This window comes from Sesamum indicum, linkage group LG8 (assembly GCF_000512975.1).
Source record: "Sesamum indicum cultivar Zhongzhi No. 13 linkage group LG8, S_indicum_v1.0, whole genome shotgun sequence".
Taxonomy (NCBI): Eukaryota; Viridiplantae; Streptophyta; class Magnoliopsida; order Lamiales; family Pedaliaceae; genus Sesamum; species Sesamum indicum.
In genome coordinates, this window is record NC_026152.1 from 20,894,953 (window position 1) to 20,907,872 (window position 12,920).

Sequence of the window (12,920 nt, forward strand, 5' to 3'; positions counted from 1 at the left end):
AAACAAAGTTGTGTACTGTACTTTCTCCACTAATCTAAATAAACTAATGTGCATTTATTAATTAATCTTTTAAAGTCTTGTATTTTACTATTAAGTAGTCTAATATATGGATATTTTCAATCAACTCGAGCACTTTGTCAATTATAGTTTTTCCCATGTCTTATGTATATGAAATAATTAAAAGTTAATTAATTCGTCCACATATTGCCCGGTTGTTATTTTCGGAAAAGCACCGGCCGATATTGTTGACAAGATAGTAAAATACGAGATAACCCCTGCATCTATCACTTCTAATTAATACCTAAATTTCATTCATTTACGTACCAGTTCTAATAACCTAATCCCTGCTATACTTAATTACAACTTAGATCCAACCCACAGAGCTCAGGGTTCATCACTTTTGATGACCTGGAAATATCAGCCACCAAAACCATACTTGAAAAATATTAAGGACCAAAATTGATTTAGTGGCAAAATATAGGGACCAAAAATATAATTTACCCCAGAAATATCACTGGTCATATGGGCCAACAACAGCAGGGTGCATCCCAGACTCTGCCATTGATCATTGACAAGTTTCCAAAGGCTATCATATTAACTTGGATTATATTTTTAATAATTATACAATAAACTATATACTTCCTTATATGAAAAAGCCGCTTTCCATTCAATCACACAGCCACTTGTGAACTTTGAGCTTTGAGTAATTCAACTCGCATTTAAATGTAATATATTCACACATTAATGCATATGAGAAACTACATCCTCATTATGGTTGGTTTTAGAAAATATTTGTTTGACCTATAATAAGTCTGTATATAAATCATTAGTAATGTGAATTTTCATTCAATTTTTTTTATAATATCATTAAACTCCGTAAATTTTACTAACAGGTGAATCTATTTGTTAATTTAATCAAAAATAAATTTTAAAATTACTAAATATAATTCCTAAATCACAAAATATCTATGTACTATCACACCAAAACCTACAAATTAATATGGTTGCGTAATGTAATAGTGCGGCCTAAAGGGCAGGACCAATGTCATAACTGATATCAGGCAGCGCCGCACCCACACTTCTGCACATTTTTCCTATATCTCTAAATTGATGCTTCTCTTCGGTCCTAATTTATTTATCACCATTATTGAAAATAGATAAATAGTCCTGTTATGAAAAATAAAATAATAATTTATTTTCTTATATTTTATATAGTAATTTATTACTTCATTTTTTAAAACACAAAAGGGTAAATTGCTATTTATTTTTTTTATAGAGGGATAATTCATTCATTTTCAATATTATAGGAAGGTAAATTGTTATTCACCCTATATGTATATGGGTCCACAACTGTACATTGTAAATGCATGGTAATTACTAAATATTTCAAGAGTTCACGTATTGTTTTAATTTAATTAACCAGAGTCGACTAAACCTAATTGCTGCTAACTTTTATATAAATCGCTATTCTTAACTTACGAAATTCAATAATTCGATGGATATTATTGATAGATTAAAAGTGGATAGGCTATGTAAAAACAAATTCTATGAAGTGATTTATGTGGATTATGAACCACAAACACGTAGTGATCGATGGATTTATACATATCGTTAATTTGTAGTCGTCTTCTTTATCGACCTAATTTATATTTAGCTATATATATGATGTGTGTGTTAACCCTAATGTTTTGACCTTTTTGCCTTTGGAACTATGAATACGCTTTGTTGTGAATCAATGCATTTTCATTTGGTACGCAGGTGAATCAATTTAATATGGGCTAGAGATAGGCTTGTCAATTCATAGAATTTCATCCATAAAGGATTCGTTTTTTTATTTTTAATTTTTACCTATAATTTATAGGGTCGGGTGTTTAATTTGATTAACGAAAAATTTTAGTGTACCAAAAATCGAACCAAACTTATTAGTTCAGTTTGGTTATAACAAATGTTTTTTTCGGTTCAGTTCGGTTAATAATCAAATTATCGAATTCATAAGAAAAAAAAAACTACCAGTTAGTTTTTTTTTAGATAATTTAATATTTTTTTTATTTTTTTGTACTTTAATATTAAAATAAGTAGATATTAAATTACATTATTATAATATAATATACATTTATAAATTATAAAGATAATTTATATATATTAATATATTTTATAAATTATAATATATTATATAAGTATATTTTTTAATTTTGGTTATTCAATCGGTACGGTTAACTGACCTAACCAAACTGTACCAAATAATTGTACCGATTTTTTTTAAAAAATAACTGAAAATCGAACTTTTCTTTTTAGCTCGATTTTCAACACAAATCGAAGAAAACAGGCCAAATTGAATTTTTAACACCCCTAATAATTTGTCAATAAATTCAGAATTATTGAGATCAATTTATAAATTAACTCTCTTAACTTTCTTTTATAGAAATTTTTAAATAATATATCATTTATTATACTATTTACAAAATAATCTTATAAAAATATTACACAATAAATAATGTTATGTTGTCTTAAGATTTTTAAATTTGTTCACTTGAAATTAAATTGTTTGATAAATAAGTCAAATTGAATATTGAAGAAAAATAAATATATTTTCTGGGTCCAAATTGGGTATATAGATCTATGGGTATTGATGAGTAAAGATTCAAACCAAACTCAATCTATATTTTTTTAGTGGGTCTGAATCTTTATCTGGATTTGAATCTAATATTATTCACTGGATTTGAATCTGAGTTTTAGAGTTAATTTATGGGTTTGAGTAAGGTACTATCCTACCAATTAACACCCCTAGCTAGACGTTTTGCAATGGTTGCTGTCACATCCTTGCAGGTAAGGATAATTTGCATGCATGGGATCTGGTGCTTATATATCTATATAATTTTACTATTTACAAAATAATTTTTGAGTTTGAGAACCAAGTATATCAGAAGAAAAATAACGAGTATATTTTATTTTTTCAAAATCAAATAATTATAAAGAGATAATATATATTTAAAGTATTTATAAATATATTTCCACAAAAAGTATCCGAAAAAATTACATTTTTTATCTTATACGATAGAGGATATTGCATTTTTGGTCCATAATTTATAATTTTAACATATTTAGTCCTATATATAAGCTCAAGAATGCTATAATTTGATGGGCTAAGTTCATAAACTGTAGGATAAAAAATACAATATCGATTGGGACCAGAATTGTCCCAAAATATTCAATTATGGTTCAATTTATAATGCTAAGAGATTTCCATAACCTTAATTAATAAATACGGCTCCAATTGTCTACATTATACACAGCCTTCTTCAACAACTCCTATATAATCCATCCTTGCCCGGCTTAGTAAGTAGTGATATATAACACACACAATTCACCAATTCCTCATAACAAACTTAATCAAGGATATGGCGAAACTGATTTTTCTAATATTGATGGTTATTTCCTCCTTGTCCATACCCATATATGCTACGAAAACCGAGGAATCATGGTTCCAAATCATCTCCAACCATGGAAATGAAAAGACAGCCAAGCTTCATTTCTATCTTCAAAATTTAGTAGGTGGTGAAAACAAGACAGTGTACGAGGTAGTTCGTGGTTCTATCACTTCTAATTCTTTGTTTTCGTTCGGTTCAATTGTTGTCCTCGACAACCTAATCACCGTTGAGCCCGATATGAAGTCAGAGCCGATTGGCAGATTGCAGGGGGTTGCCACTTCTGCTGACCTGAAAACAACAGCCGTAGACTTAAATGCTTACTTCTACTTCACGTCGGGCGGCGTCAATGGAAGCACGATCAGTATTTCGGGAAGGAATCCAGTAGTCAAGAACGGAGAAATTGAGTTGCCGATAGTTGGTGGCACCGGGATGTTCCGTTTTGCACGAGGATATGCTATCAAGAATTACACAAGTATTGTTGAGAATGAATATCTTCTTGTCGAATGCACCATCTATATGACTTACATGGATAATTAAACATATGGAAGCTTCTCAAGATAATAACCATGCATGCACACCTGCACAATCTAGCTACCTATACGGATATTTCAATCAACTGCTTCAGCTCTGTTGTAGTAGTTCATTTTCCATGTCCAATGTATGTATATGAAATAATTGAAGGTTGATTAGTGGTCAATTATGCTATGAAAATAGGTGGTTCTGTAAACACCGAGGATTAATGGATCCTTAACATTGCCATGGAAATTATGTTGACAAGACAGTGTTGTTGGAGGTATATAAAACAGCTGGCTCCCCAATATTCATCTTTCTAATCAAAAGGTAAACCAGATTCAGTTGACCGTAGGTTCAACACATGTTGACTGGCCCAAATCCGACAACTATATATAGACCAGAGGTGGCTTCAGCCAATTCTGCTGTATTTATAGATTTCAATGTTTGTAATTATGTTAGGACCCTGGCAGCATAGAACCATGATTCTCAAAGCAGCTTCTTTACAATTAATTAAGCGCATGCAATCAATCACATGGGCATGGATGCATCTCTTTCTTTATTTATTTCTTCTTCTGACTTAATTCAATTTAAAAGTTGATGCAGTAGCTGTCAGAATATGGGATCCCACGCTGTGCTTCATCCCATCAATGAGGATATATAGATATATATATATATATATATATATATATATGCAGAGGTTTGAATCTCTAGGCTAAAACTACTCTAGTTACTTGGAAAATTGCAAAAGTTGCTGCGGAAACTTGTAGTATATGAAAACATAGAAAGTATCAAACTCATCCAAAGCAACAAAATTAAGGAATTTCAATGAAATTTATGTTCAACTCGGGGTTTAGTTAGACTGAAATTAATTATATGTCAAGTATAATATATTATGTGTTATGTAATTGATGTATAATTTTAAAAAAATCAATTATATAATATATATTTATTTATTTGATTCGATCAAATTTATTCATGTGCTAGTACGTAGATTGGTTTTTCTTATTTTTATGGCACGCAAACTCATAAATGAATTCAATAATTGCTACTCACACCATCACTATAAACACCCTTTTTGAACTTCAGTATTAACACAAAGATGATGAAGCCATACACATACTTCATTTTTATGCTTTCTTGTTCACTAATCATTTCTTTGCTGGTTGCTGCTGAAGCACAAAATGGGCCCATAGCCGTTGAAAATTGGTTCTCCAAACTTCCTAATGCAAAGGAAAAGTTGACCAAACTTCACTTCTACTTCCACGACATTGTGAGTGGCAAGAAGCCCACCGCCGTTCCGGTGGCTCGGGCCAACTCCACCTTCGCCTCGCCCACCTACTTCGGGCTGGTCTCGGTTATAGACAACCCACTCACGGCTGGGCCGCGTCCCAAGTCCCAGATTGTGGGTCGAGCCCAAGGGATCACCGGCTACTCCTCCTTCAAGGAGTTGTCCCTACTTATGACTCTAAATCTCGTGTTTACCTCAGGTGAGTACAATGGAAGCACGCTTACTGTTGTTGGCTATAACCCATTTACTCAGCAATATCGTGAGATGCCGATAGTCGGTGGCTCTGGTGTTTTCCGGCTGGCACGAGGCCTCGCCACCGCCCAAACCGCTAAGTTTAATCGGAGAACGGGGAATGCGGTGGTTGAGTACAATGTCATGGTGCTTCATTATTGATGTCCCACTCCTCATTTCTTCCTTGTTGCTTTCTTTTTCTTTTGTTTTCTTCTTTTTTTTTTGAGTGAACTCATACTTATTTACAGTGATTTCAAATAATTGCCTGCTTTATGTGATGCAGCTTTTGGAGAAATAAATGGAAGTGAAGCATATTTGTTAAAATTAGATTTGATGGAATCAAATTAATTATATTATAAATATATTTATAATTGTCATATAATTGATGTAAACTCGTTCAAGATCCCAAAATCATTAAAATTCAAAGAAGGGTTTATTTTTTCTTGGTAGATAAAAATTGATTCCTGAAATTCCCCGGGAAGCGTCATCATTGAGGTCTATGATGAGTTTTATGTTCTAATATTTGTTGGAGTAGATATCAATCATAGATTGATATTTCAAACTCGTTTATCAGTCGTATCTTACATTATGAACTCTAAAGTAAGGTGTAGGGACGAGAAATTATAATATTATGTAGCATTATTGTGTTATTAGAATTAGATAAAACATTAGTTAGTATAGTAATCTTTTATGAGTTAGTTGTTAACACATCACTTTCATTAACTCATTTTCCTAATTCAAAATGATAGACACAATATAAGAAGAAAACAATTTAATCTGCTGCAGAGTGCAAACCTTAGCTGTTATTATCACTGATCATGACCATATGGCTTTTAGTCCTTTAAGAAAATCCGTAAAATATTAATGCAATTTCAACCATACAGATGCCTACCAATTATAAACTTTAATTAATAATTTAAATATATTGAGCATTATTTCACAAATTAGTTTAGAGTCTACCGATGCGCAAGGCCAAGTTTGGAACTCGCTTTTTTTTCTCAAGGCATAATTAAAATATTCCTAACATATTTATCTTAATAAAGTGATAATCCCTTTAAAATTTTCTATCAATAATATTTTATTCTTAAACGTTTAATATTAATAAAAGTTTTCCAAAAAAAATTAGTCTGGTAGCTTATTTTTTTTATTTTACTCTCTTTCATATAATAAAATAAAAATAATATTAAATTAATTTATATACTCGAGTGTACTTCAATAATTAGTAAATAAAATAGCCCTTAATATTATCTTTCAATATGTTGAGCGATGAATATTATCCTTCAATATGTTGAACAAAAGCGTCAAACATCGCGATCAAATTTATTTGAAATTTTCTTCATAAAAGACATGAGAATTATAATTAATTTAATTTAATAACAAATCGAGAATCATCCCTATTATTGTCCCATTGACCTGCCAACTGCATATATATCTCCTACTACTATATATACACAATACTCTCAAATTCTTGCCTTCATCTTTACTTGGAAAAAAAAGAAAGAGATGGAGAAGCTATGCACATTTCTTATACTTTATTCCTCAGTGCACGCCATGGCTCATGGGAATAGTGTTGATGAAGGGCCCGAAGCAGTGCAAGAATGGTTCAAAAATCTTCCAAATGCAAAGGAAAAGGTGACTCAACTTCACTTCTACTTCCATGACATTGTAAGTGGCAAGAATCCAAGTGCCATCACAGTTGCTGAATCCAATTCCTCTCTCGACTCCCCTACCATGTTTGGTGTAATCCGGATGATGGACGACGCGTTGACCGTGGGGCCCGAGCCCGACTCCAAGATCATTGGGAGGGCTCAAGGAATCTATGGTTCAGCTTCTATGGAGGAAATAGGGCTACTCATGACCCTGAATCTCGTGTTCACACATGGCAAGTATAACGGCAGCACTCTTAGTGTACTTGGTCATAATCCCATCCTCCATAAGTACCGGGAGATGCCTATCGTCGGTGGCTCCGGTGTTTTCCGACTGGCACGAGGCATCGCCACCGCCAATACCGTTTGGTTCAACGCTACCTCCCAGGATGCTGTTGTTGAGTACAGTGTTATTGTGTTGCATTATTGACCCATTTTTAATTATTTATGTTTGGTCATGGGGTTGATAATTGGTTGTTTCTCATACGGCTTTGTTCACTGTCCCTTCTCATGTCATGTTTTGCTTGTAAACATTAGAGTATATGTTGTCTTAAGCTGTAACGCTAGCATATTTTCATAATTGCTCTCCTCCTTGTAAATTTATATTTTTCTTCATTTAAGCGTTATGATTTGGATGCTTGAGTGATGTTTCACATTGGGGACAATATGATGATGGTATTTTTCTCGTGCTAAGTAATTGAAAAAAATATTACATTTTTTATCTCATACTATAGAGATTATTTTTGCACTTTAATCCTAGAGTTTATGAGTTTAACGCATTTTGTCCCATAGAATAAAAAGTTATAGCAACTTTAATCTTATAGAATAAAATTTATGATACATATGGTTCCATAAAATAGAAGATTGTAACATTTTTTTGTTTCCAAATACTATATTTTTTTAACTTATGAGACCAAATAACTAAACCAGTAAAATATAAAATTAAAAGTTCAACATCCTCCGTTGTATGGGATGGAAAGTATAATTTCACTGTTTATTGAAATTTACATTTAGTCTTACGTTAACCCTATAACTTGAAAATCTCTATGCATTTTTTACATTGTTTTTTTAATTCTATTTTTTAGAATATTATGTCAAAGTTTGAGACTTGGTATAGCTATTGGGCTTAAGGTATATTTCACCCTTCTTATTTTTGTATTGGGCCGAAAGAGATGAGACTCATTACAAACTGGGCCCCAATTGAATAATACTTGCAGGTTTCAGCGGCTGTAGCCGCCCACTAAAAAGCCCATATTGCCGTAGTATGAAATCTTAAATGAAGTTCTCTTTAACGGTCAACTGTGAACACAACGCAACCAACAGTCTCGGGCGGCGATGCTCGCCGGAGTTCACATGTTGGCCCTCTTGCTATGAAATCCAAAAGAATTCGTAGGTATCCTTGTGTTGTCCAAAATTTTATTAATCTCACCTCACGAGGTCAACTCCGAGAAGCAGTTGACACTTTGCCTCTCCTGTCTCGCAAAGGATTTTCTTTAAACTCCAAACTAATTGCTTTGCTCCTTCAACAATGTGCCAAGGAAAAATCCATTAAGGAGGGGAAATGGGTTCACCTTCATTTGAAGCTCACGGGTGGAAAGCACCCCAACACGTTTTTAGCCAACCATTTGATTAATATGTATGCGAAATGTGGTGATCATGTCAAGGCACGCGAGGTGTTCGATAAAATGCGTGGTAGGAATTTGTATTCTTGGAACATTATGCTCTCAGGATATGCGAGTCTGGGGATGGCGAAGGCGGCAAAAAGATTATTCGATAGAATGCCTGAAAGGGATTTTGTGAGTTGGAACACGATGGTGATGGCGTGTGTGCAGAGTGGGTGGTTTGATCAGGCTTTGAGATTTTATATGGAGCTGAGGAGGTTACATATTGGGTTTAATGAGTACAGTTTTGCTGGGGTTCTGACGGTTTGTGTTAAGTTGAGAGAGTTGTGGTTTGCCAAACAATTGCATTGTCAAGTTTTCCTTATTGGGTATTTGTCTAATGTGGTTCTTTCGAGTTCCATTCTGGATGCATATGCAAAATGTGGTGAAATGGGGGATGCTAGTAGGTTGTTTGATGAGATGAGAAAGAAGGATGTTCTTGCTTGGACCACTTTGGTTTCGGCCTATGCACAATGGGGGGATATGAAAGCAGCTAGGCAAATTTTTGACTCAATGCCTGAGAAGAATTCTGTTTCTTGGACTGCCTTGATTGCAGGGTATGCCCACAATGGGATGGGGCGTCATGCCCTTAAGTTATTTGCTGAGATGGTCATGCTTAATGTAGAACCTGATCAGCTTACACTTAGTAGTTGCTTGCTGGCTTGTGCTAGCTTAATTTCCCTCAAGCAAGGCAGGCAACTTCATTCACACATGATAACTGCTGGTATTAGGCCCAACGTAGTAGTTGTGAGCTCTCTCATTGACATGTATTCAAAGTGTGGAAGCTTAGAAGTGGCAAAAAGAGTATTTGATACAATTGAAAACAAGCAGCATGTCGCGTTGTGGAACACCATAATATCTGCATTAGGACATCAGGGGTGTGGTAAACAAGCAATAAAACTTTTTGCGGATATGGTGAGGTTAGGTGTGAAACCAGATGGTGTCACCTTTCATGCCCTTCTTAGTGCATGTAGTCATTCAGGGCTTGTGCAAGAAGGGCTTTGTTTGTTCGAGTCCATAATGCCAGATTACAATATTATTCCAGATCAGGAGCATTATTCGTACTTGATTGATCTACTAGGCCGGTCAGGATTGTTCGACGAGTTGACAAATCATCTGAAGAAGATGCCATGTAAACCTGATGATCATGTTTGGAATGCTTTACTTGGTGTTTGTAGAATTTATGGAAATGTAGAATTGGCTAGGCTAATGGCAAGACATCTTGTTGCACTGGAGCCTCAATCCACTGCAGCATACCTTCTGCTATCAGGGATGTATGCTGCTCTTGGTAGGTGGGAATCTGCAGAAGAAGTCAGACAGCTTATGAACGCGAGACATCTGGAGAAAGACCAAACCCTTAGTTGGTTAGAAATTGATAGAAAATTGCACGTAGACACCAAAATTAATAAGTCATGTCATCCTGAAAAGGAAACAACACTGGTATTTGAACTATTACATGATGGCAGCTCATTATATAATGTTGAAAGGTAAATATTCTAATCTGTTTGTCTTCACCCGTTTAAAGAAGACAGGTGGGAGAACCTTTCACGTTTTCTAGAACGACCATTTTTTTTTGCGACCCCTCTCTATATCACAGATATCTTTCTGTTTTTGTTATCTTAGTAACTTTGTGAAAATTTTGGATGGAGGGACTCTCTGAACTTCTGTTCTATTTTATTAGCTCCACTAAACTTTCTAAAGTGGCATAAAATATTAGTCGGTCATTCACTGTTATGTTATCATCCCAATTGCTGCACCAGTATGTGGACATAAATCATGGATGTAAGCATGTATGCGTAATCATTTGGATCCACTGAAGTAATACATTCTGATGCATGTTATCCATCAGTAAGATGTTTCCTTGCTGCTACAGCAAACTGGTGCCCGATGTCATGCATATCAGGTAGTTGGGAGTCCCTAAGAAATCCGAACACAATATATCCTTGATTCATAAAGCATTTCCTCAAAAAGCACTTTAGCCGGAAGGAGAGTAACCCCGTGATTACGGAAGAAGTAGGTAGCCGTCCTCATCAATACCATGTCATACGTACTGCAGTACTCATTTGCAAGATGTGCAGAACAAGAATGGTAGTTTACATGCGCTAAGGTTGCATAATTTGTTCCTTTTACTTCAATCAACTTAGAAGTTTCCCACGATATTGTTTAACATCCCATTGTATACTTAAAAAGCAGTGGGCGACAATCACATTGTACCTACTGGCTACATCTCAAACTCCATTACTTTTATAATAGTTGCTAGTTGTTATTCACCGAATATCCTTTGTGTTGCATGATTGCACAACCTAGTCTTTTTCAACTGTACAGGCTCAAATTAAGGACTATAAAATAAGAGTCCGATTTCTTGAAACAAAATAGCAACTTTAGACAATCTTAATGTAATCTAAAAAACATCTCTTTTAACAATGACTTTATATATATAATGATTGATTGAGCTCCGGCAGATATTTTATAGATAAACATACATGTTTGCATATCAAAGAAGTTATGATATAGTGTGTATGCTTTACCGACAGAAAAGAGATGATATTTTCATAATAAAAATCAAATACAGAGAAGAGCTAAAATGCGGGCATGTGGACAGCCATACAAATGGATCAAGCAATTAAATGAAATTGTAATAGTAACATGTAAATAAATATATATCACCCCACCAATCATTCAAGCAAGCCGGCCCACCACCACCAAATACAACAGGACGTATCCATCATTGACGTTATTGAAATGGAATTACAAAGTTTTTGATAACGTTTCCTGTACAGACAAACTTAAAAATCAGGGGAGAGAAGGCCAACAAGAAGAGGAGGAGGAAGGAAACAAGAAAAAGAAATTGATAAACCCCCTCTTCTTGGGTTCTACAATCTACAATGGGTGGTTTGTTCTCCAAACAAGTCGAACGTAGAAAGGCCATCTCAACGGAGAAGAAAACCCTGACTGACCTCAACCAAAATGGAGGATCCGACTTCCCGGGCTCCGACTACCATCCCCCCGACAGGAAAAACTGGATGTCCGCCCTCAACCCTGACGTACTCCGCATTAACCAGATTGTATGGCCCGGCACCCACGATTCTGCTACCAACAAAATTGGATTCCCTCTCGTGACCCGACCCTTCGCGCAATGTCAATCCCTCTCAATCTACCAGCAGCTCAAAATTGGTGCCCGGGTTCTCGACATCCGAGTACAAGAAAATAGTCGCGTCTGCCACGGTATCCTCCTTAGTTACAGCGTTGATGTCGTGATCAACGACGTGAAGAAATTTCTCCAGGAGACACAGTCCGAGATCATAATTTTAGAAATCCGAACCGAGTACGGGCACGATGACCCACCCGATTTCGACAAGTACTTGGAAGATCAACTCGGGGAGTTTCTGATCCACCAGGACGATCATGTATTCAACAAAACAATATCGGAGTTGCTGCCGAAGCGAGTCATTTGCGTGTGGAAGCCGAGGAAAACTCCCCAGCCGAAAGCGGGTGGCCCATTATGGAGTTCGGGTTACTTGAAGGACAACTGGATCGACACTGATCTGCCGTCGACCAAGTTCGAGAGCAACTTGAAGTATTTAGGTGAGCAGCCGCCAGTTTCGAGCCGGAAGTACTTTTACCGGGTTGAGAATACGGTCACGCCGCAGGCGGATAACCCGATAGTGTGCGTGAAGCCAGTGACGAATCGGATCCACCCGTATGCGAGGATGTTTATAGCTCAGACCTTTGTGCGGGGAATTGCAGACAGGTTGCAGATATTCTCAACGGATTTCATTGATGGGGATTTTGTGGATGCATGCGCTGCTCTGACCAACGCTAGGGTTGAAGGCAAAGCTTGAAACGGATCCCCAGTTGTTTCATGCGACTATTTGTTTTCCACGTATTGTAAAAAAAGTATATACTCCACGTCGGGTCGGGATCCATTGTCGGGTTTGATGAATACTTGCGTGTGTTGCTTATTTGCATAAATTAATTTGTGAACTTTATTTGCATTTCGTTTGTTCTCAAATTTTATATGTTATGGAAAGAAGTGTCACAGTTGGAATAAATTATGCAGATCGATTATCTTGTCATTCAACTTGCTTGAGCGTTCTCTATTTTGGGTATACAGAAAAGGTCAAGAACGAAATTTGAACAAATTAATTACCCA

General features: G+C 35.5%; 5 protein-coding genes across 5 annotated transcripts; all 5 read left to right on the forward strand.

The window, feature by feature from the left end:
• On the forward strand, positions 3,365-4,125 carry LOC105169920 (dirigent protein 21-like). Its single transcript, XM_011090473.2, has one exon. The coding sequence runs from the start codon at positions 3,399-3,401 to the stop codon at positions 3,963-3,965; it is 567 nt and encodes a 188-aa protein (XP_011088775.1). The 5' UTR covers positions 3,365-3,398; the 3' UTR covers positions 3,966-4,125.
• On the forward strand, positions 5,008-5,787 carry LOC105169765 (dirigent protein 22-like). Its single transcript, XM_011090272.2, has one exon. The coding sequence runs from the start codon at positions 5,041-5,043 to the stop codon at positions 5,620-5,622; it is 582 nt and encodes a 193-aa protein (XP_011088574.1). The 5' UTR covers positions 5,008-5,040; the 3' UTR covers positions 5,623-5,787.
• LOC105169766 (dirigent protein 21-like) lies at positions 6,917-7,756 on the forward strand. Its single transcript, XM_011090273.2, has one exon. The coding sequence runs from the start codon at positions 6,964-6,966 to the stop codon at positions 7,534-7,536; it is 573 nt and encodes a 190-aa protein (XP_011088575.1). The 5' UTR covers positions 6,917-6,963; the 3' UTR covers positions 7,537-7,756.
• On the forward strand, positions 8,388-10,501 carry LOC105169767 (pentatricopeptide repeat-containing protein At2g21090). The gene has a single exon (XM_011090274.2). The coding sequence runs from the start codon at positions 8,477-8,479 to the stop codon at positions 10,256-10,258; it is 1,782 nt and encodes a 593-aa protein (XP_011088576.1). The 5' UTR covers positions 8,388-8,476; the 3' UTR covers positions 10,259-10,501.
• On the forward strand, positions 11,436-12,843 carry LOC105169768 (PI-PLC X-box domain-containing protein DDB_G0293730). Its single transcript, XM_011090275.2, has one exon. The coding sequence runs from the start codon at positions 11,653-11,655 to the stop codon at positions 12,607-12,609; it is 957 nt and encodes a 318-aa protein (XP_011088577.1). The 5' UTR covers positions 11,436-11,652; the 3' UTR covers positions 12,610-12,843.

Coding starts and splice junctions, on each gene's coding strand:
- LOC105169920 (XM_011090473.2), top strand. CDS start 3,399: ATGGCGAAACTGATTTTTCTAATATTGATGGTTATTTCCTCCTTGTCC.
- LOC105169765 (XM_011090272.2), top strand. CDS start 5,041: ATGATGAAGCCATACACATACTTCATTTTTATGCTTTCTTGTTCACTA.
- LOC105169766 (XM_011090273.2), top strand. CDS start 6,964: ATGGAGAAGCTATGCACATTTCTTATACTTTATTCCTCAGTGCACGCC.
- LOC105169767 (XM_011090274.2), top strand. CDS start 8,477: ATGAAATCCAAAAGAATTCGTAGGTATCCTTGTGTTGTCCAAAATTTT.
- LOC105169768 (XM_011090275.2), top strand. CDS start 11,653: ATGGGTGGTTTGTTCTCCAAACAAGTCGAACGTAGAAAGGCCATCTCA.